This window comes from Anguilla anguilla, chromosome 10 (genome assembly GCF_013347855.1).
Source record: "Anguilla anguilla isolate fAngAng1 chromosome 10, fAngAng1.pri, whole genome shotgun sequence".
NCBI classification, from domain to species: domain Eukaryota; kingdom Metazoa; phylum Chordata; class Actinopteri; order Anguilliformes; family Anguillidae; genus Anguilla; species Anguilla anguilla.
The window spans coordinates 38,259,723-38,280,054 of NC_049210.1; the positions used below are offsets into that span (position 1 = coordinate 38,259,723).

Consider the following 20,332-nt stretch of genomic DNA (forward strand, 5'->3'; position numbering starts at 1 on the left):
CGCAAAGAGTACAAAGTACAAATCAAAATCAAACAGGCCTAGTGATTGTAACAGTTCTAGTTTTTTCCATTTTCGTTCCGCACTCTAGTCTGAGTTGGCCTGCTTGAGAACGGCTAAAAACACGAAAACAATTCATAACAGGTAAAGATGGCTAGCGGCAGTGCGCCTGCCATGACAGTTCCACCAAACATAGGCCCTACCACTCTTTGAGAAACAAAAAAATAATAATTCATGTGTATGAATACTTTGCCCTTGGTTATATAAACAAGACAACATTGTCAAAAACGCGTTTGGAAACACTGTCATTGCTCATTTCAAACTGAATGAGGAAACGCATCTAGCCAGCTAACTTAGCCAAGCACCTCAAACACCGACATCGCGAGTTATTCAGAGTTTAAGCAGCTCATCTGTACTCTTTGCGCGCTTTGGAGAAGTGCCTCAGGTTGTAAACAGGAGCAGGGAAACGTTCGCCTGGTTGAGAGCCTCGGCGAAATAGCATGCAGACCTCTTCCTCCGTAGTTTGGTGTGCGCTGGAACTTGGAATGTCATAAAATCAACTAGCGAGCTATATGTTATGTTATGATTAGCAAATTACATTTTAGACAGCTAGCTTGTTAGCAAGCACATATTTGGATATTCAGTGTTGAAACTGCAGATGCACGTTTATTTTAGTTGTTAATTGTAATTACAAAATGTATTGACGGACATCGCGACAAGCCTACTTAAGATATATCAGCTGATTTAAAAATGTGTGGGTAGTTTTTATCAGCGATGAAAACAAACAGCTCGGTAGTGAACTGAACACAATTACACAGGCGATCTGACAAGCAATATAAATCTTTATTAGAACAAGTACAGCACAAACAGCATGTCACAAAATAGTAACGGTAGTAAAAAACTTAATTCAGAGATATTTCACTTCGGTATAATAACATAAGTAATTTTGTGGAGCCTAACATTGTACTTACATAGCATTTGCCTCCCCTGTTGACCGTCAATGTTAACAGAATCGCTTTTCCTCACAGTTGTCAGGCTCCCTATTCATTCATTTTTGGGACAACCGAGAGGAACAGAGACGCTGTTAACGGACAGCAGATGTTGCTTCACGCTACGAAAACACAATGGAGTCGCCTCCAGAAAAGAATTTGTTATGTCGAAGTGAAACATCTCTTTAATCGGCTAACTTGATGTGGTTAGCAAGCTAGCTATTTAGCTTTCTGGTGAACCAGAGCTAACGTTATACTTACCTTCATAACCGAATATAAACTTCTCAAAAAAGAATTTATAGCCCTTGTCCAGTTTAGACCGCTTAACGTTCACTGGCAATGCTTCGACAATGCGGATAACATCGGACAGTGAACGATGGCAGAGCTATCAGGGACTGTTGAGAACACGTCGCTGTTTAGGCTCAATTTTTCGCTGTCAGAAATGGACTTGCGTCCGTAGCAACGGTAACCAGAAACAAAGTATCCCTACATCCGGTTTTGGTCGCCATCTTGTGAAATAGGCCTATTGTGAGCATAGTGTGAGGCTGGATCCTATAGCCTAGTTGGTCAAATGAAATTTAAGCATGGACATTTGATTAATCCACCATTGCTTGGATCATCGTAACTGACGTACTACAACACGAACGTTGTATGAAACGAAAGTTAATCGTTTTAGCAACGGATTTTGAACCTTCCGATTATGGCAAATCCATATATAAACAAGGTATGTATCGCGTGGTGACGTGTCTACTCAGAAAAGCGCGAATGTAGACGCCCAGAGTTTTGTTGACAGTTTTGGCATAAACGGGCAATGATAACCGCACCATAGCTCAGGGTTCACGTGGAAATAACGTTACCCTGGCTACGTCCTGATCGGCTAGAAAACTTAAAATGTCAACCAAATGCAAACGGTTTTTCGCCGTCTTTCACCACATAAATGTTCACTGGGGATAGCCTAGACCTGCTAATTTAAATGGGGTGATAACGTAAATATCCAAGTTATTTTTTTAACCAAGGTGGTGGGGGACGTTTAGCTAGCAGTTAGCGGGACGGCTATAAAGTTTAAAGTATTAGTTGGTCAAGCTGTAATGTTAAGTGTGCAGCGTTATGATGTGGAAAACAAGATAGGTAGGCATCTCTGAGAAAAGCAAATGTGCAATTTTGTCAGCTTGCATGAACGCGTTCAGCCTATGCTGCACCAGGTAAATGATAGTGTAACGTTACGTCTAGCTATCATTCAAGAAACATTGAAAACGTACTCATGTACATTAAATTAGCTAGGCTACCATGTTCTTAATTTGAATTCCTCAACCGGGATTCACTGTCAGTCAAATTAGTCACACGGGTAACAGTCATAACCTCATGCATCCCTGCGATAATCTATCTGGCTAATGAAACATGCGTGTGCCATGAACCGTCCGGTCAGCCTGCACGCTTTAATAATTCATAACGTAGCTGCTCTGTAGTTAAATTGCTTACAGATATTACTAGGATGGTTTTTAACCGTTTGGAAGTGTTACAATGTTATCTTCACCATTTTGTAATTTCATTTCAGATATTTTCAGATGTAACTCTAACTGTTGATTTAACAACAGTTCAACGTGGGGATAAGGTGTCTGACGTACTTAATGACTACCGTTTGGAGAAGTCAAAAGGCACGTGCCATGAATTCAAAGGCTCATTTGAAGAAGTAGAAGAAGTTTTTTGGAAGTTATCACCCTTAAGGAGATCAACTGACCTCAAATATCAAACCCAGGACTATCAAGATCACAGCTCTACCCAAAAGATAGAACCTGTGGAGGTGGTTGGAGTTGTAATGGACTACATTAGTCAAAAGTATTCACAGGAACTTGATAGAACGGTTGGGAATAATGTTTCTCTGCAACTGAATGGAGCCAAAGATAAAGTCTGTTTTCACCCTTTGGGAAACAGTACAGACATGGCTCAACGTTGTCTTTTTGCAAGAGAGAGATTTATCACTTTCTATCAGAAGATTGCAACAGACTTGAAAGCAAGGACGTTCGATATTGACCCAACATTGAAGGTGACCCAACGCAAATACATAGAACGTGAATTTCCAAAGCTTATGATAAGCAGTAGTTCGGGCAGTTATGCTTCAAGCAGCATTTCAGTGACTGGCAGCTACGCAGACACATTAAGATTCGAGGATTTTTTAAAGAACGGGGGTACGATGTCTCAAAGGCCTACTACACAACACAGATGGCAGTCACAGACCACTGTCGATGGTGCATCTGGGTTCTCGATGACACAGAATCAGCGGAAGCAAGAAGAAGAGAATTGTCCGATTTGTCTAGATGCAATAAAAGAATCACAGAAGAAGACTTTGTCGCAGTGTAAGCACTCGTTTTGTAGAGACTGTTTAAACAAGGCCTTTGAGTCAAAGCCTGCATGCCCAGTTTGTGGAATACTCTATGGTAACCTGAAGGGCACACAGCCAGAAAATGGTACCATGACATTCTCAACTGTCAAAACACCTTTACCAGGAAATGACTCGTATGGGTCAATTGTCATCAGATACGAAATACCCAGTGGAATTCAAGGGGTAAGTGTACTTGGGGAATTATAACGGGGTCATAAACTTAACAAGCGCAACAGTAAATTTACATAAGTTCTCTTCAAAAGTTTTGATATTAGTCGTATCAGTTATTGATAAATTACCTTTATATACTGAAGGGTATTACTTTTGGTTACAATAGTTGACAAACAGGCTATATTTTAAAATTATAAAATATTTTCATTCGCCATAATTTCTAGCACTCAGACTTGATAACCACATCTGGGTCACTTCTCTACAGCAGATTAATAGAATGGTTGGTACATGTGCAAATTTATGAATCCCTGTTGACCTTTACATTTTATCCATATTTTTCACCTGGATATGAAATCCAGGAAAAAACTTTGATGCTAAGACTATGCCTGAGAAGATGACACAACATAGCTTACACGTGCCAGTGAAACAATGCATAAAAAATGTACTGCTCAATCAATAGCATAATCATAGTCATCTGAACTTATTATTTTTAATTTTATATTTTACCAGCCAGACTCAAAGCAAAGGTATACAGAGACTTAGCCTAGTAGCTGTCTAGAATCATGTTCTTTGCTTAATAATACTTTAAGCAGAATCTGTTACATTTTTGCTGCTTTTTTCCTTTGTCAGTGCACATTTGTGCTTCTCTTCTTCCACGGATATTGAAAAATTGTAGCAGCTTGAATTTGTGCTGCTATGTAGGCCTGTAATATCTAACAGAGACAGTAGTATCAGCTAATATGGCCTGGCAGCAGTTATTCATATCGACTCTAGAATTTCCATATCATGCATGCCAACTAACTATGCCATGACTGACACAAGGTAGAATGGAGGAGGCCCTTTGAATGCTGCAGGGAGGAATTCCATTGTTATTGGGAACCAGACACGTTAGGTCACATATATGTGGTTAGAATGTTATTAACTGAAAATGCTAATACCGATGTAACAATTCTGGCCATTGAAACAAAGGAGTTGTAGAATAGTGACTTAGAATTTTGGGGAGAAAAAAATCCAAAAAACCTATTCTTCAAAGGGTTAAAGTCTCTCAAGTTCCCAGGAGCACAGGGATGACCTTGAGGGCCTGAGGTAAAATTCTGACCCGTCTTATTTATGCTGTGAGTGCTTAATGTATTTCTCATTTGAAGCACAGTGCTTGTTGCGCATTTCTCATTGGTGTGCATGGCTGTCACTCAGGAGGAGCACCCCAATCCGGGCCAAAGATACGAAGGCACGAGCCGCACAGCCTTCCTCCCGGACTCCCGCGAGGGAAAGAAAGTGCTGAAGCTCCTCGAGAGGGCCTTTGAACAGAGACTCATCTTCACCGTTGGACAGTCCTCCACCACCGGCAAGAGTAACGTTGTCACCTGGAACGACATTCACCACAAAACAAACCGCAATGGAGGGCCCGTCAAGTAAGCTTGAAACATGGAAGAACTTGATCGGAATGACTTCTGAAAAAATAGCATGGGCACATAACAAGCTATTGCTTGCCAGAAATCAGTAAAGGAAACTCTAGCTTCTGAAGTACCATTTTTCATAGATTTGAGAATAATGTCATGCTGCATCAGTTATAGTAGTCAATGGACGCGGGCGCTCCTAAGTAAGCGGTTCCATTTTTGTTTTGTTTTGTTGCAGCTATGGTTACCCTGACCCTGATTACCTGGACCGCGTGCAGGACGAACTGAAAGCTAAAGGAATTTATTAACCTCTGCTGCTTCTTCCCGGTAACCACCACACAAGCACACACAGACTGTTATAATGGATCCCTATGGTTCTGAGCAGGTGAAACTCTTTTTGGAAAGAGCTTCACTTTAAAATGAAGTTGTATTGTCTTTAAAACGATTATTCTACAAAATATACTGTAAGAAAAGACTCAAAAAATGAGAAATTGGTATTTTATTTTACAAAGAAAGTGGGCACAACTTCACAATTGAAGCCTTTGTATAGTCATATATGAAACATAGTCTACAGTTTTGGGTGTACCTTGGGTGTAAGTTATCTGCTTAATTCAAGTTATGTAGAAGTTTGTTGTATTGTAATACCATTGCCATCTCTAGTTGGGGAAAATGGACAATGTGAATTTGTTTTAGGCACACAGATATGTCACTGTAAATAAAGCACAGGGAAAAGACAGTTGATTTTAAACAAATCTGAATTTAATGAACATAAACACACACGTTTGCTGCTATATCCAAAACAACAAAATGGCTCAAAAAAGAAAGGGTTGATTTGCTTTGCTAAATAAGGATAAGATTGTAAAAACCTAGGACAGAGTATTTGGCCTCCATGTTTTGTGGCAGTATTTACAATATAAATGGTATTGTCATATATTTGCCATGAATAAATTTCCATAAGGCACCAAAGGTAAAGTCACATACATTTTCAATTTGTGCAGGAGGAAAATAAAATCCACAAAACCAAATAAATGTAGCAGTCAGTTACAATTAAAATCAAATAAATATTAAAATTTGTGCGATGTGGAATTTTGAAAATGGGATTAGCCACTTTGTGTCACAATAGCTGCAAAGTTCCTTTCAGTTATAGTCCCCAAATTACAGCAAGAAATGATCTTTCTCCGTTTTTTGTGTTGTTGCTTCTAACAGTACTGCATAAGTTCAGTTCAGGTGTTCCTTCTTTGTACTCGAATAAAATGACCAGTGCATTCTTTAAAAAAGCCAGTACTATCTTTTTTAAAGCATACTGGGGCAGGACGGAGTCAGTTAAGCTCTTCCACATTTGGACGACCAAATTCACCAAAATACTAAGTCCACTCATTTGTGTAACATACTAAGGTTTACCATTTTTCTCCATTTACGATTTAACTAAAAAAAAAAAAAAAAAATAGGCTCCTAAGTATTGAAATTAGCAGTAGGCTACTAATAACTAATAATAAAATCTATAAATCATGTTAGATACTTGATAAGCATCAATTAATATTGATAAGCACCAAATTTTCCATCTAAATACGCAGATTAAAAGTAAAATGCATTTCTATGTCTAAAGGAAAAGCCAGTGTAAGGTACGATGAGGGGCTTTACAAAGCTGCACTGTTCTTTGAATCCTGTGCTGAAGGGAACATTAGCTGTCAGTGGATGGAACACGTTTTGTAATACAGACATGCTGACAATGGTAAAGTGATGGAGTTTTGTGTGTTTGATATTATATGCACCTTAGTAATAAAAAATAAATAACCTCTGTATTCAAACAACTGGCATTCTTAACATGATCTTACATCCACATTAATGTACTGATTGAAATTGTCCCCCTTAATTGTATATTTCAGTTGCCACTGTTATTATTCCAGGCACATTTGACCAGTGTGATCACACACGTCATTTAAAAGGATAGATGAGTACATGTAGCTCCCTCTGGAAGCTTGTTATCATAAAAACCAAGATTGCGGGTGACTTGTGTTGTTGAACTCAGAGCCAACAGTCCTCTGGCGATTATTGGGAAAGGCTAATGCTGTCACTCCATCATAACAGGTCTTGTAGCTGCTATACTCATTCTCAGTGGATCTAGATATGGGTAAAAGCTATTACTGGTCTTTCACTGGGGAAGGGAAAACTGAATTCATATCAAGGCATAATATGGTGTACATCAGGAGAAGTAAATCTTACAGAGTAGGAGTAACATTGATTGAGTCTATGACCCAATGCTGATTTGCAATTAATATACAGTACACTGGAATTTGTAGATATGATGAAATAAATAGCTTTGATACACTGGAATTTGAAAAATTAAAAAAAAAAAAAAAAAAGAATTTCGAAAATATACAATGATTTGCATTGATTATACACTCCAGCATTAAGAGCTGCATTTTTTTATGACCAGGTTCAATTCTTAGCTTTAATACAAATAAAAATTTAGTGTGAGTCACAAAACTTTGAAAATGTAATTATTTGTTTCGAAGCAAATCAATTAGTTGCCTGACCTTAACCATTCATATAGTCTGAAAGATCAGATTTAAGCTCATTATTGCTGTACCTAAAGAGCCCAGAATGCATCCAATCTCTAAAGAGAAAACCGGTGAATTATGGGCTAGAAAACATTGGGGGAATTTCTGATTTGAATATATAATGTTATTATTATGTGGCCATTTATCAACATCTGTTTATGAAATTTGAAAAATTCCATGTAATCACAGTACAGACAAAAGGCCATGGAAATTCACGTAACTCTGGGCTGACAGGTAAGCCTGTATTTAAAACACTTTTGTAAATAAAGCAAGAAATACAAAAGATTGCTGATATCTAAATCCCTCTTCCTTCTCAAAAACATTTTGGGCAATTCAGCCACTGTAACTAAGCATACTGACAATAGTGTGTGTGCGTGTGTAAATTAAGTCAAGCAAGTTTTGTTTTCGTTTTCCAGCTCTCCGAATATGGGCGTAAATTATTTACAGTATGACTGCATTCTTTGCATTAGATTGAACTGGTCCCTTCAGTTATGATAATAACCCTAGTGTTTCAGATTGATTAGGCTGAAAAGTGACTCAATGGAAATGTTAATCATAGACCAGTTGTTGCTGCCAGTGAACAGAACTTTGAACATTTATATTGTTGTGGGAGAGGAACAGTCAAGCTTATGGAATTAGCCAGAGTCTCTCACAACTGTTTTTTTTTTCTTGTCAAGAATTAGTGAGCGCGTATGAGAGACACACGTGAGCAACTTAAATATACCAAAATAAAGACGTTATCACCCGTTTTGAACTGTATGTATGGTTTACCTTGCATCCAGTCTGGTGGCAGCCCTACTTGTCTTGTATCTTGACTTTACTTTTGCCGTCAAATGAAGGCTCGCATTCAAAACCCTCTGTTAAACAACACATTAACACCAATGTTTTTTTTATTTTTCTTCCCATAAACGAAGCTTAAGATGGAAAAAGGCATTTTCAGATGACGATTAAGTTGAAACATATAGTACAATAAAAGTTTAAAGTGCATTTTAACACCTTCAGTATACAGAAAATACATTGTAAATTAAAAATGTACAACACTTAGTAAACAAGGTCTGATGGCACCTTATTATACAGGAATAGCAAAGTTACCTGCAAAGGCCCAACGTCTGCCAGAATTCTCAAACTTTTGCCAAAGTGTAATACCAATTTCAATTTTAACTACAAAAGTTAAGTAGTCCATCTGTCAAACTGGAAGTTCCTGAAAAATGGTATTTTTCCTTTATTTATAAACATTGCAAAATGATTCTTTCTAAACTGTTTGCTACATATTTTCCACGTAAATACCTGTGGTCACACCAGGGGTATAAATAGTGTAGCTGTTAAGATTTCAAATGTATGCAAATTTGTTCAATGTCGTTGGGTTTTGACAAAACACGTTAGATTCACGTCTTCAGCTCAAAAGCCAGCTTTGAGACTGAAGGGGGCGTGGCCAGGCAGCGGTATTGCATTGGTCGTCTTCACCCGGTGGCAGTTTGATTGCCAATCACGCGCAGGATCTCCCTGTAGATACAGGCATCTTGTGTGTTGATGCTTGTGTCACCAACCTGTCCGTCCTCATAACTAAGAGAAGAATAACATAATTAACAAAATTTCAAAAAAGTCATTTTGTAAAATATTTCTAGCTAATATCTCCTTCCCTGCCCCTATAACCTCCTAAAACCTAAGTTAGCGCACACTATTACAATGCCAGCACACAGTGCACACCTGGATCTTTGCCATTTGATTTATTGAAGCTTTGCAATCTGGTGGAGATAACACTGTTATTATGACTGCCATCTCAACACCTCTTGGAACATTAGTTTATGACTAAATCGGCTGACATTTATGAGAAGTGAAATAACCTTATCCTGAGAGTACTCATCAAAATCTGTGTGTTCTTTACACAACTCCCTGAAGATGGATTTATGCAAGTTATGTCAGAATCTGGATGGCTCGCAGTTTTGCAACTTATTTAAATGTCTTTTGTGAAGAGTCTGGGTTTACATTGGAGCACCATAAGCAGGAAACAATACTAAATTGGAGTATGTGCAAGCAGCTCTTATGCTAAGCATAATTCACTGTCTAAATTACCCCAGAGCAGTGAAGACATTCGCAAACAAAAACAAACAGCCAGGCCACCCATGACATTTCCAGTTGTCTTATACAAATCTAGTGAAATGAAAATAATGATTGCCATGCATAAATTAAATATTATTTTCATATTGTTGCTGCTATGTGGTGGCACGTTTGTAACATTCAAAAAACATTCCAGTAACATTGTGAGAACATGTTTTGTTATCAAGGATAGCGCAAATTACTGGTTTAAATTTACGGGTCGTGTGTGTCAGTACTCACACAAAGAAAAATCTGGTGCAGACGTGGTCTGTGTTTGGTACCACCCAGATGTCGCCGTGCTTGTGCAGATCAGGGGAAGTAATAACTGTAAAAAGAGGAAACCGATTCAGTTCACGGGCGCCCTTGTGCATTGTCACACCCCAGGAGGCGGAGCTCGTACCTTCGCATAAGGCTATGCACTTCAGGTTCCGACTCTGCAGGAACTGCGGCTGGTGTCCCTTCTTCTGTGACTGAGGAAACAGAGCAGACCCACCACCCGAGAGGCGTTTCACCTTCAGGCTGTAAAATCACCTCTTCCTGTGCAGTGTAATGGGGCCAAGGTCTACAGCAGGTTTCCAACCACAACCCCTCACTGCCTGGGTGTCAGTACAACAGAAACTAGCAGGCCATGATGAAGACAAAGTTCAACTGGCCAAGGGAATTAATCACTTTCTTGTTCAGCTATGAGGTGTCACATCATCCTCCTGTAGCTCTGAGATACACACAAGATACACATTAACCATCTTCTAACTAATATGGTTTTTACCTGCAAGTTAATGTTGGTCTTGTTACTTGCTGCCATGTCATCCTTCGAAGAAACTTTCTGCTGCTTTTTATTCATCCCTACGAAAACAGACAGCACTGCTGTAATTTACAACTACAAACCCACCTTCTGTTCTTATTTACAGTGTTAATTGCTAGTAATTTATTTTTATGCTGAAAGTTTCATTCCCTTAAAGGTAGCAACATTGTTCTGTTCATATTGGTTCTTACAGTTTATTATGTATTTAACTTACATATACAAAATAAAGATTTTAATCTCTGTTGGACAAAAATGTCCCTCCGTGTTGTAAATGATTTTGTGTAGGGTATGGAGCTGACTGTGGCTCTCACCTGAGTAACCAAAGGAAATGCTTGACAATGGGCTTAGATAGATTCCACTCCCATAGATGGCGCCATGGAGCTACATAACAATATCAAGCTTTAGAAACCTCTGGGGATTTATGTCAACTTCCTGTCCAGCAGGAAACATTCTACTCTTGTGACAGTATCTATGGTCATAGTCTGAAACAAAACTTCCAATGATACGAAACAGAAAGAGCCCTGCTTATGTATTTATACTGAATAGTATTTTGAAGGTATTATCAATATTATTATGCATTACTGAAGTATTAATCTGCATCAAGAATTATTCTGTGTAGAATGTTTTGTCACCGTTTTACAGTCTTAAATCAACATATAAAAAACTTATTTGAAGGTGACACTTCAGCTTTACTACAATACATTTACCAGTATGCGTAACATGCCTTATTTTATTTTTAGTACCTGGAGTCTCGTGTTCGATGCAACAACCAGGCCGTTTCTCAGGATGGAGTGCCAATTCTCTATGTGAGAACCACTGAGAAGGGAGATTAAATAATCACAACAAAATAAAACTTTACAATCAAATTATCATAGGTTATAATATATACTGGTGGATTTCTGCCATTGGTCTATGTACTCTTCAGTTATACAGTAGTTAAATATTAAATCAACAACATTCAGCTTTCAGACATACATAAAATGTGCATAATTGTATGTTAAACTTGAAATGATTTTATTAAAATATTGAATAAAAGTTAGGTTGTTATTCATTATCAATTGCAGGCATGGTAACTGTAACAGCCACGCCGCTGCAATTTATTAGAAGCCTTTATAATGCAAAAGATAATTACAGTGCTACTTCAAACATACTAAATCTATTTGAACATGCTTTGCTATGCAAATTTTACTCTAATTATCATTTTCCGTCTTTAGGAAACTATCTTTCTTACGTGATAAGTATAAAATAAAAATTGTAACATGTTGAATAAACAAAATATAACCAGAATGTTTCTATATGCGTACAAATGCGATGACAACTTAACAAATCACAGACAACTCCGTTTAAGTTAAACCACAGTGGCAACACAGTAATATACAAGGATAATGAGAAGAAAAAGGATACCCACTGAAATGCAAAGGTGCTTCCAAAGAGGCTTTTGGCTCCTCTGAAGTTGGATTCTTTGGCAGGCGGGCTGCAGAGGAGGAGGAATTGGTGCGGTGTGTGCATGAACTTCAGTTGCTGTGGAGGCAGAAAGGACATGAGAAAGAACTTTAAGTTGAAGTTTTAGCTGCTTCTGCTCAGACTTCAGAGGAATAGTGAAATGCACAAATACACTGAGACCAAAAGGGGGGGGGAAAATCAAACATTATATTTGAGTGGATATACATTCAGAGCAAAACCATCTTCAATATCCAAACAGTTTTGCAACATAAGTTTTTGCTGTAACAGAAATTAAAATCAATAGAAATGGATATGCGACCATAAATTGTCTCCAGAATATGGATACACACTTCTGGAGAGTAGACCCTGACAAATTATTCATGAATGCCAGGAAAGAAGCTCAGTCAAGCACAGGGTCAAAATGGATTCACATTTCACACTTGGCTTTGCAGCCCAGACTGCAAGACAGTTTCACGACCCAAACAGTGCAGATACTACAGCAATATAGTTGCTCAATGCTGCTTTCGAACTGCAGAAGAGCATAAGGGATGTATACATACTGGATGATGACAGTCTGATTTTTGGCAATTAGGCCTAAAGGTCTTGAAAAGCAATGAACAGCTTTCCATGACAAGGAGTATATTAAGTATCACTAATAAAAAGCAGGGTGCTAACTAGGGTAGCTTCTAATTTGGATACAAGCAGCCACATAAGTGCTTCCTTTTCTAACTCGTAATCTATGATAACCATTATTTGTTGCTGTTTATTTGCTGAATGAATAAGAAGTATCCCAAGAACGTGAACTTGACTGAGACCAATTTCAATCAATAACATCTAATTACAGAAACATCCATATAAGATTCTCTTTAAAAGAATAGTTAATTATCACATTTTAAAAAAACACTGGTTATAACAGGGATCATAAGGTGATTAATAATGAGGTAAACTTACTCTGGTTACTGGTAATTTAACTATATGTGACCTGTTGCTGGATATCACCCTGAAAAGAAAATTACATTAGTTGACAGAGGGTGCATTCAGAGAAGTATCCAGATGTTTGTTGATTTCTGTTATTAGACACATTTATAGAATCAATTTATTCCGCTACTATATAACATTAGTGTCATAACCTTGTATAGGTTGTTATCCAGTGTGTACCACGACTAAGGGGAAAAAAAACAGCCATAAGAGGGATAATTAATGTCATTTATAAAATTGCCTGGGTAGATACTGTGACCTCATAATGAATAAGATGGATATGGCTGCTTATGACCTTCAGTTTACTGCATTCATAAAAGATCCTAATGTTTTGGCCTGCTGCCTTCCTCAGTAAAACAGTGTTATGTGCTGATGGCAGTCTTCTCTTATCCATCTGTAATGCAAGTTAATTAGAGAGCAAGCGTCAATCAGAGCCTCTATTAAGGTCTGAAGGAGGCTATTATAACATGTTCTTAACTTACGCCAGAAAATCCAAAAAGTAATACAGTTTTTTTAAATGAAAGCCGGTCCTGCTCGATTCAGCTGTTCAAGTACCCCTCAGTTCTCACAGCTCAGGAAAGCCTTTAAGTTAAAAGCAGGTGCGACAATCTAAATAATTTAGCAACTACATCCGGAAAAGCTCCAGGCTCAGCAAGACTCCGGCAAACTGCTTTCATCACCGAAATGGCGCGGTGCGCGGGTGGTAACCTTACACGGCCCAAATCTAAAACGTCACTACGGGTTACCCTCACAGTTTGCTGGTATTCAGACAGAGTCTGCATAACCACAGGGCAAGAGAGGCAGAGCACCGTCTCGTCTGTGCACAGAGATCCTTGACTTCCTGTTGTCGCTTTCATGTTCTGTTTGCTGTCACGGAACACAGAACTGGGCTGTGATGGAGAGCACGCTCCACGCAGGGCTTTGCAACTGTGCCATGCACAGATTAAGGCATCTATGCCCTATCTATGTAGGTTTCACTCCAGCTCTAACAAAGCGTACCTCATTCAACAGCTAGAGATCTCATTGAGCTGCTAATTAACAGAATCAGGTCTGCCAAATTTGGGTTGAAATAAAAACCTTGAGGACGGCGGATTCCCAGGAATAGGGAGCAACTGGTTTAGACAATGTTTCTGATCTATGAGTCCATATCAGAAAGAACACATTTCCCTCCTGCTTTGTCAATAGGGCTGATGTGTGGTGGTGTTCCCTTGTTGATTAATGTATTTCTAAAGCTTTCAGACCACTTTTCACTCCCCATAAATGCTGCATTTGTTTCACAATTTAGATCAAAATAAAAATGGTTCATTATGAAATTGGGAAATAATTAATCAAAACATTTTGTCTGAAAATGAAGTCTTCGATATCAGCTGCTGAAAAGGAGCTATTTGAAATGGCCTAGCCAGGAATTGTGTTATGTTTAATGAAAGGAAACTGTCCGGTACTGTACCACTGCAGCAAGGGGTGAGCTAACGGGTCATGCTTGTCCATCTGTTTCTTAATTTCCAAGTAGGGTGCCTGCAAAGAGAGTCATTTATTTTAATCACGTTGATCGACCATAATGAAGAGGAATGGATGACATATGTTAAGCTGAAACCAATGGTGAAGCATGGCTTAAAACGAATCAGTGATTGCCTAAGATTAACTAGCACTATGACTTAACACATAAACATTATGATATTGTGAGTTAGCATTATCTGAAAGCATCCCATTCCCTTACCTGGGTCATTTCTCTGATAGATGTAAGGCTGTCAAGGGCTCTCATAACACGATCATAGTCCTTTTTCTGAAATGAATATTCCAAAATCAATGCATCTGCTCTGGAAAATGCACAGACATGAAACTACAGTACAATAAAGTTCTCGTTTCTGCAATATGCTGCACTCTTCATACTTTTAAAAAGAAAAGCAAGATTTACCATTACATTCACCAACTTTGCAGTCGTATTGTTTTCTATTCAAGTTCCCATTGTCCTGCCAAAACTCCACATGGTACTCTGGGAATTGTAAAAGTCAGGTTTTCCAATAATGTCCCTGGATGTTTTCTGTGTTTTACTATACCTTAGGTTTTCCCCACACAGAGCCTTGGCCTTATATTTTCTATGATCTTGAGTCATAGAGACATACTAGCTTAATCTGGAAGATTCAGTTCAATGGCTATCGCTGTACATAACAAATATGATGGACAGATCAGTCATGATGACTGAGGAATCTTCATGGTTGGGAAAAAAAATGTTAGCTGAAGTAATTCACATTCTTTAAGAACTAAAAGTTGGAGTGCTGTGTAACACAATGCCTGTCACCAGGTTTAAGTCATTACTCTTACAATAATCTTTTGTTAAGGTTTTAAACCAATTATGACTATAAATATGAAAACATAAAACATTATGGAGCTAGCAAATGTTTTCAATATATCCTCTATTCTCTGAATATGCAAGTGAAACAATGCACTTAACTTTTCCGCATAATAATAATAATAATAAGAATAATAATAATAATAATAAATGGTTTCACATACCCGTGGATTAAAGGCCAGTGCCTTAGAATCATTTGGATCCACCACAGAAGGATATGGCTCAAAAATCATGACTTTCCTTGGCGACTCCAGAGCAGATCGGCACATGGAGACCAACAAATCCACCACCTGAGAAACATTCAGGAACAGCTCAGAATCATCAAATCTGCAACTTTAAGAAACATTCAGGAACAGCCCAAAATCATCTAGTCCACAACGTGGGAAACATTCAGGAACAACAGCCCAAAATCATCTAGTCCACAACGTGGGAAACATTCAGGAACAGCCCAAAATCATCTAGTCCACAACATGGGAAACATTCAGGAACAACAGCCCAAAATCATCTAGTCCACAACATGGGAAACATTCAGGAACAGCCCAAAATCATCTAGTCCACAACGTGGGAAACATTCAGGAACAACAGCCCAAAATCATCTAGTCCACAACGTGGGAAACATTCAGGAACAGCCAAAAATCATCTAGTCCACAACGTGGGAAACATTCAGGAACAACAGCCCAAAATCATCTAGTCCACAACGTGGGAAACATTCAGGAACAGCCCAAAATCATCTAGTCCACAACATGGGAAACATTCAGGAACAACAGCCCAAAATCATCTAGTCCACAACGTGGGAAACATTCAGGAACAGCCCAAAATCATCTAGTCCACAACGTGGGAAACATTCAGGAACAGCCCAGAACCATCAAATCCGTAACCTGGGAAGCATTCACCAACAGCCCAAAATCATCTCCTGCCCCATTTACTCTGCACAAATTAAAACCATTTCAGTCCTTAATAACAGTATATGACTAAGGCAGAAATCACACCATTGTTATTTTAAATCTGAATAACAGGAAATGTACCAATATGCAGTCAGTGTTCATTAAAGCAAGTATAAATGAAGATTTTTTTTTTTTTTTGGTATGTAAAACTGCAAGATGGGTAGCGATATGTGATTTATGACATTTTCAGGGCAATACAGTCCACACAGCACTATGTAAATACAAACCTCATTAATTTCATTTAAGGTGCTCGTAATTAGAGAGAAATCCAGGTGCTTTGTGTCTGTGGTCCTACCATGTGTTTCAATGTGCAAATAACATCCACTGTTGTCTTTACTTCTATAAAGAAAACTGGATCTTTATGTCATAAGGCATTCAGGGCCTGATTCACAAACCAAACATTCTTCTGTTGAAGATGAACTGCAATTTGGTGAGAGAACTTGCATTTCATCAAACAGAGGTTTATCCTTGCCAAAACTATTTAGTGTTCCATTTTTTTTCTAAAATATTTTTGCCTCAGCATTGAAATAAAGAACGAGTCACAACAAGTTTTAATTTTCCAGTCAATTAAAGTGTCTTGCGGTCGATTTTCCTCTTGTTGCTAGGCAAAGGAAAAAGAGCACATATTTTCCTTCACGAGATTGGCTCATGGAAAACGCATACAAGGTGTGGAATTTACCTGGGCCCCTGTGGCGATCTCGTCTGCGGCCTCGTTCATGACGCCGAGCGTTTGGAAGGCAAACACACAGAGCTCCCGCTCACAAACGGTGGGCTGCAAGGCAAGCCAACACGACTGCATGAGAACTGTGGACATGGTACAGGGCCTACGACTACAACATGCATAATGAGGGTGCACATAGGCCCTCTGTGCGTTACCAGGATCAACGTCAAATAGAATATCCATCACATCATTTTTACTCAGGTGAAAAAAAAAATGTTCTCTTTCCAGAATGTGGTCAGTGAGGGCATTTTTCTAATTCCCTTTAAGCCTAACAGCAGTATGGTGTCTGTCCAGACAGAACAGACTGAAATTTGGCTTTGTGTCAGGTTTTGGCCTCCTTCCCAACCGTAGTATGCACCTGGGGTAGAATAATGTGCTGAAAAATAGTCCTGTTTCACACAGGACTGTTCTACAGTGAGCTATAGGAAACGGATCACAATCGTTAACAGGTTTTGACATTACAAATGAGGCTGTTATTCCCAAAGTTACAAACACTACAGTAAAAGCTTTTACATTTCATTTTTGCAAACGTCTACATTTGACTGCCTTAAAGTTGTAGCACAGAAGCTCATGACACGATCGTATAAATGTTTCGTCAACATCTGTTTAATGAAGAAAAATATGGTAATTTTACTGCTCAAATGCAGTGTGAACAAGTGCTCTCAGAAATGAAGAACAGTGTGTCCTTCCTGTGCTTGCCAAGGTAAAGTCCTGGGCTGAACTGTACTGCTCTGGTGATTGATGCATCTTGCTGGTTTTGGCTATACAAACCTTTATATTCTCAAGTGAGTTCAAAACACTGATGAATTCAGAGATGGTCCTTTTGATTTTTTTTTCTGCTCAGATGGCTAGAAACATATTATAGAGGAACTATAGAGCCACAAGAAGCGTCTTCAATGACAGAGCACAGCATGTTTTCATTGGTTAATACAAGTCACATGGCAGATCAGCCCTTTATGAGGTATACAAAGCCAATCTACTGCATTTTTTTTTGCTGAACAGTCCAATGCCATTGGTAGCATGTGTCTGAAGGAATGGGGAAAAGATATATTCTCTTACAAAGCAAATAGCACCTTTACACTGATAAGTAATGACCCCAATATGTTTGCTCATTCCAGTGGATGTCTGATTTTTAGAACATAACACAATAAAGTTTAATAGTGAGAAAAGACTATTCAGCAGATCTAGATCAGTCATTACATCTGCGCTTGTAACTCTATGACCTCTTTGCCTTCATTTTGGATCTAAGCAGGAGGTTGTAGCTTCCTATTCACTGTACATTAACACTTTTGCCAATAATTTTGAGTAAAAAAATAAATAATAAAATTAGGAAGGTCCCTGTCCTATCCCTTCCTTTGGTTGAAAAATTGAAATATCCTCCCCAATCTTCTAATGGCGGTGGCAGCTGTTGACATTTTTCTCCATTTATAATAACACGGTTGTTGGTGTGTACATCACAAAGCAGAGCTGCCACATTGTGGACTCATTTCCTGATGCACTCGAATGGCAATCACCTTTCTGAGGTGCAAAGAAAAGGCCTCAAATTATCCATAAACTGAGAATGCACCATACTGGGTACCATCATGGTCCAGGAATACTGACCAGAGTCATTGGTCATTGGTGTATCATCGGTCATCGGTGTACAGTAACTGCGCATAGTCATCAGTGTATCGCACATAGAGTCATGGGTCATCAGTGTAGCTGTGTATCTGCACATAGAGTCATCGGTCATCAGTATATCTGCACACTGTCATTGGTGTATCTGTGCATAGAGTCATCGGCCATCAGTGTATCTTCACATAGAGTCACTGGTGTAGTGGCACAGAAGCGATGGAGTTAGGGTGTACCAGATTCCTTCATGGAAGTCTGAAATGTTTAACAACCAGGTTAAAGTGATCTACCGTAATGAAGGATAGATGCTGCCATGCTCCTGCACATTTATATCCATCTATATATTAATACTAATGATAATCAATTAGACAAGACATAGGAATAACTTCTTTGATGATTTCATACACAATGACCTTCACTGATTTTGGTGTGAAGCTTTGCAATCACAGAAATGCACTTTAAATAATGTCTGCAGGATACACGGCTATCTTAGTGCTCCCAATAAATAATAATGATCCCGTTATTTAAAAACCTAGTTATGTAACTTGAGATTAAAATAACATTTTGGATGGAAATATAATCCAACATTATCAAATTGCAGATCTGTGCAAATTTAAGCCTGTGTAAGACTTCAGACAAGGATTTAGGGGTAGCATTTCCAGTGAAAACAGCGTGCTTACAGATACCTTACAGATATTAGAAACTGGATGCAACCACCTCTAGTTGTTGTCGACACTGTAAACTTTTTATTCTCTCTTTGCCTTATCCTTTTCATGCAGAAATGAATAATTTCAGCTACCATGCATGTGATTCATGTGGTGGGCAGTTCTCATTTGAATGACGGTCTTAGTACAGCCCTTAGTTTAGAAATAAGAAGTTCCCATCGATTTAATTTAATTCCTTCCTTTAATATACAGAATGGCTAATGGTAGCATTGGCTATACACACACACATACACACAGTAGTTTCACGCTTCATTGCCTTTTACTGATGATTCAGGTCTGAAACACCAGTCTCTTATGTATACTAGAGTTTGTGTAAAATGCTTCAAAAGTCACATATAATATGTATTAAAATATTTTTTGTATCTTTAAAAGAGCTGGTGGTCAAACAACACTCATTACTGGAGCCGTTCTAGACTTTAACATCGCACACAGAATTAAATTAAAATTAACTTTTCAGCATGTCTGTTTATACAAATAAAGCACTGGGTATGAAATCGTAGCATGCAATTGTAGCAATGGTGAAACTTCCCAAAGTACAACTGCCTCTATCAAACTCCTTCAAACACTGTGATGTAATTCACAGTTACATTGTTAGGTCAAAATCTACCAAGAAAAACATCTAGGAGGGATGCAACTTTATGCAGAGTAAGAACTAAATTAATATAATTGAATTCCTTTTTCAAATTCAGAGAACAAAAGAGGAGGAATCAAACAAAGAGACATCAGAAATATGAAATTAAATTTGCCATAATCACGAAAGGGAGAGACAAAGCAACAAGCAATAACTTTAAGCCATAACTTCAGGCCTGATAATAGCACACATAAAAAAGAGCAAAAGTAATGCTTAATTTCAGCATTGTTATTTCCCCCCAGTTATACATATTTTCCCATTTTCTAGCAGTGTGCTAGAATGTGTGCTTATGCCTCTGTTTGCAATTACTATTTTATAATCAAGAGCACATATTGTATTCAAAAGATAATTCACAAAACCACTCATTGTTCCAACATCCAAGTCTTAAAGATACACTATATAATAAAAGTATTTTATCCTTTTTCAATTTATATTGTATATATGTTTCTGTCTTTAAACCTTTGGTTTTGTTTTCTAAAAGCAAAACTTCAAAAATAGTCTTTTCTACCTTTTACTGTCATTTCCTTAACTCAAT

The 20,332-nt window shown here is 38.2% G+C and overlaps 2 protein-coding genes across 4 annotated transcripts in view; one reads left to right on the forward strand and one right to left on the reverse strand.

The window, feature by feature from the left end:
* Positions 1 to 1,454: 1,454 nt before the first annotated feature.
* On the forward strand, positions 1,455 to 6,742 carry si:dkey-3h3.3 (uncharacterized protein LOC100144568 homolog). Of its 2 annotated transcripts, none has more exons than XM_035435982.1 (4): positions 1,455 to 1,710; positions 2,542 to 3,549; positions 4,732 to 4,949; positions 5,173 to 6,742. In XM_035435982.1, exons 1-4 carry the CDS (start codon positions 1,687 to 1,689, stop codon positions 5,240 to 5,242), a joined length of 1,320 nt encoding a protein of 439 aa, XP_035291873.1. In that variant the 5' UTR covers positions 1,455 to 1,686; the 3' UTR covers positions 5,243 to 6,742. The 2 variants fall into 2 exon arrangements, with proteins under 2 accessions (XP_035291873.1, XP_035291872.1); XM_035435981.1 differs by lacking the exon at positions 1,455 to 1,710 and adding an exon at positions 1,802 to 2,188.
* Positions 6,743 to 8,350: 1,608 nt separating this feature from the next.
* Positions 8,351 to 20,332, reverse strand: part of parp8 (poly (ADP-ribose) polymerase family, member 8) — a 45,034-nt gene continuing 33,052 nt past the window's right edge. For both annotated transcript variants that reach the window (XM_035435979.1, XM_035435980.1), the window contains exons 15-26: positions 16,789 to 16,881; positions 15,330 to 15,455; positions 14,533 to 14,598; positions 14,263 to 14,330; positions 12,789 to 12,837; positions 11,803 to 11,915; positions 11,138 to 11,210; positions 10,706 to 10,775; positions 10,359 to 10,435; positions 9,993 to 10,062; positions 9,833 to 9,917; positions 8,351 to 9,058 (exon numbers count right to left, since the gene is read on the reverse strand). In XM_035435979.1, coding sequence (XP_035291870.1) covers positions 8,956 to 9,058; positions 9,833 to 9,917; positions 9,993 to 10,062; positions 10,359 to 10,435; positions 10,706 to 10,775; positions 11,138 to 11,210; positions 11,803 to 11,915; positions 12,789 to 12,837; positions 14,263 to 14,330; positions 14,533 to 14,598; positions 15,330 to 15,455; positions 16,789 to 16,881 — 993 coding nt within the window. In that variant the 3' untranslated portion in view covers positions 8,351 to 8,955. The remainder of the gene's footprint in view (positions 9,059 to 9,832; positions 9,918 to 9,992; positions 10,063 to 10,358; positions 10,436 to 10,705; positions 10,776 to 11,137; positions 11,211 to 11,802; positions 11,916 to 12,788; positions 12,838 to 14,262; positions 14,331 to 14,532; positions 14,599 to 15,329; positions 15,456 to 16,788; positions 16,882 to 20,332) is intronic.

What these genes read in the sequence shown, in the direction of transcription:
- si:dkey-3h3.3 (XM_035435981.1), top strand. Translation starts at nt 2,138, where the DNA reads ATGTGCAATTTTGTCAGCTTGCATGAACGCGTTCAGCCTATGCTGCAC. An exon ending in TTCAGCCTATGCTGCACCAG is followed by an intron (nt 2,189 to 2,541) that starts GTAAATGATAGT and finishes ATTTCATTTCAG; the next exon opens with ATATTTTCAGATGTAACTCT. An exon ending in TACCCAGTGGAATTCAAGGG is followed by an intron (nt 3,550 to 4,731) that starts GTAAGTGTACTT and finishes GCTGTCACTCAG; the next exon opens with GAGGAGCACCCCAATCCGGG.